This window comes from Parus major, chromosome 25LG1 (assembly GCF_001522545.3).
Source record: "Parus major isolate Abel chromosome 25LG1, Parus_major1.1, whole genome shotgun sequence".
Taxonomy (NCBI): domain Eukaryota; kingdom Metazoa; phylum Chordata; class Aves; order Passeriformes; family Paridae; genus Parus; species Parus major.
This window is the reverse complement of record NC_031793.1, coordinates 254473-257107: the sequence shown is the minus strand read 5'-3', so window position 1 is coordinate 257107 and position 2635 is coordinate 254473. Positions and strand designations below refer to the sequence as shown.

Genomic DNA, 2635 nt, shown 5'->3' with positions numbered 1-2635 from the left:
GGGCTCCGGGGGGGCGGGGCTGCCGGCCACCGGGCTACCGGGCGCCCATGGGCGAGACTGAGACGGGGAGCACCTCCCGGTGGGACCGAGCACCCGGGCATCCCCGACAGCACCGAGCCCCCAGGTAATGCTGAGCAGGCGAGCGTCCCCCGGTGTGCCGAGCCGCCGGGCATCCCCACCGGCACCGAGCCCCGGGTGGTACCGAGCCACCGGGCAGCCCTGGGCGTTGTCGAGCGGGTGAGAACCCCTGGGAGTGCTGAGTTCTGAGTAGCACCGAGCCACCGGGCACCCCCCGGTGGTACCGAGCCCCGGGCAGTACAGAGGCGGTGAGTGCCCCAGCTGGTACTGAGCTCCGGGTGCCCATGGGGGGCACTGAGCCACTGAGGACCCGAGAGCTCAGTGACACCGAGTCACTGGGCATCCCTGGGTGCCACCGGGATGGTGAACACACCTGGGTGCTGCTTTAGCCCCAGGTGATGCTGGTGGCACAGAGCCCTGGGTGGCATCCAGCTCATGAGTCTCCTTCAGTGACACCAAGCTCTGGGTGTTCCCACGCCAGTGGCCAGCTCTGGTTGCCCCCAAGGCAATGGGCACTGCTGGTGGCACCCAGCCCCTGGTGGCACCAATCTGGTGGGCAGTTCTGGTGCTGCCAATTTGCCAGTGGTACCCACCTGTGCTGAGCCTGAGTGCCCTCAGTAGCATTGAACTCTGGTGGCATCAAGCTGGTGGGTGGCACTCTCGGGGCTGTGGGTTTCCATGGCAGGTGTCCCCTCTGGTGGGGAGCACTCCAGCCCACGCCCTCCCATTGGTGCTGCCCGGGAGTTTTGCCGTCACCAGCGGGTCGCCGTCTGCCTCCATCCTCTTCCCAACCTCCTCCATTTTAGGTATTTCCCAGCTTGGGGCTTCTCAGGGAGCAGGCGGCAGGGTCAGGATCCTGGGGCCTCCCCCGTGGAAGTCCTGGGCCTGCTGGCCTGAGGCAGATGGGCACGTGATGGGCAAGGCTGGGGGTACAGATGCTGCCTTGATCCTGTCCTGCGGATGGGAGAGGTGGGACCCCACCAGGCACGGATGCCCCAGGAAGGGGGACTCTGTGTGCCCCTCTGCTGGCCTGGGCAGGGCCCCATCCCCGCAGCCCTTGGCCCTGCCCAGGCCCGTCCCAGCCAGCGTCTCCCGTGGGATGCTCTGAGTCAGCAGGAGTCTGTGCTCCATCCTGCTCTCGGGGAGCCCCCAGCCTGAGTGGGGTGTCGGGGGTTCAAGCTCCCCACCCTTGGCAGCACTGCCATCCCCATGAAGAATATTCTGGTCTATGCTGGGGCTCTGCTCCCCGTGTGAACCCCAGCTGCACCAGGGCCAACGTGGGGGCCAAGGTCTGCCTCCTAGCCCCTCTTTCCCATCCCAGACGCTCGGGACCAAGCGTGTGCACACACGTGCATGTTCATGTGTGTGCACACGTGTGTACACGTGTGTGTGCCTGCACTGCTGCTCCACCCTGGCCTGGCCGCACTTGCTGTCGGCACAGCCGTGAGCTCGCGGCATCCCCGGTGCCGCACCGGTACCGGGGCTGGGCCCCCTCCCCTCCCTGCCTGCCCCGTGCCCCCTGCCCCGGCCGCCACCCCCTGCCAGCACCGTGCCGGGGTGGGAGCGTCCGTGTCGTGTCCGATCAGCGGCGAGGCGAGTGCCTGGGGCGAGGGGCTTTGTGCCTGGGCAGCGTGGCTGTACAAACGCCCCCGGCCGCGGTGGCCGAGCCCATTCAGCTCCAGCGGCCTGTGGCTAATCTGAGCTGATGCCTGGCTGCGGGCGGTGTCCGGTCGGTGGCTGGGGAAAGCCCAGGTCCCCGCTCCGCTGGGGCAGGACGCAGCAGCTCACCCCTCCCGACGGACCCCCGGCTTCCCGGCTCGTCCTGCCCGGCAGGTTCCTGCGGGACGACTACTCCATCCAGGTGGCCATCAATGACTACCTGGACATCTACTGCCCGCACTACGAGGGGGCGGTGCCCAGCGGCCGGGCAGAGACCTTCACGCTCTTCATGGTGGACCGGGAGGGCTACCGCGGCTGCTACGAGACCCCCGGCGCCTTCAAGCGCTGGGAGTGCAACCGGCCCCAGGCGCCCTTCGGGCCCGTCCGCTTCTCGGAGAAGATCCAGCGTTTCACCCCCTTCTCACTCGGCTTCGAGTTCCAGCCGGGGGAGACCTACTACTACATCTGTGAGTCCCCTTGGGGTGCCGCGGGGGCTGCACTGGGCTCACGGCGCGTTGGGGTGCTGGGTGCCGTGATTCTTGGGTGATTTTGGGGTCAGAACATGTCAGGGGTCTTGAGTGCAGCTTCCCAGGGTTGGATGTCACCAGGATCCCCACGTTTACGGTCAGGGTACATCCAGGATGTCACTGAGGTTAAGGGGAACACAGGGTTCTGGATGATGCCAGGGCTGAGGTGCAGGGGGCTCTGGATGTCCCAGGGGTGGGGGCGCAAGGGGATAGGGATGCAAGGGGTGTCTGCATGTCCTGGGGTGGGGGATTCATGGGGGCGTGGCGTGCAGAGAGGTTCTGGGTGCCCCTGGAGGACGGCACAAGCGGGTCGGGGTTAAAGGGGTTTCTGGTTCCCCCGGGGCAGGGGTGTGTGGGGAAGGGGGCTGCAG

The 2635-nt window shown here is 67.3% G+C and overlaps 1 protein-coding gene across 1 annotated transcript in view; it reads left to right on the top strand.

The window, feature by feature from the left end:
* Nucleotides 1-25: 25 nt before the first annotated feature.
* The window catches only part of EFNA4 (ephrin A4), a 4085-nt gene continuing 1475 nt past the window's right edge, over nucleotides 26-2635 (top strand). Inside the window, exon 1 of the mRNA XM_015650004.2 lies at nucleotides 26-2204. Within this exon, the coding sequence (XP_015505490.1) occupies nucleotides 1784-2204 (421 nt within the window). The 5' untranslated portion in view covers nucleotides 26-1783. The remainder of the gene's footprint in view (nucleotides 2205-2635) is intronic.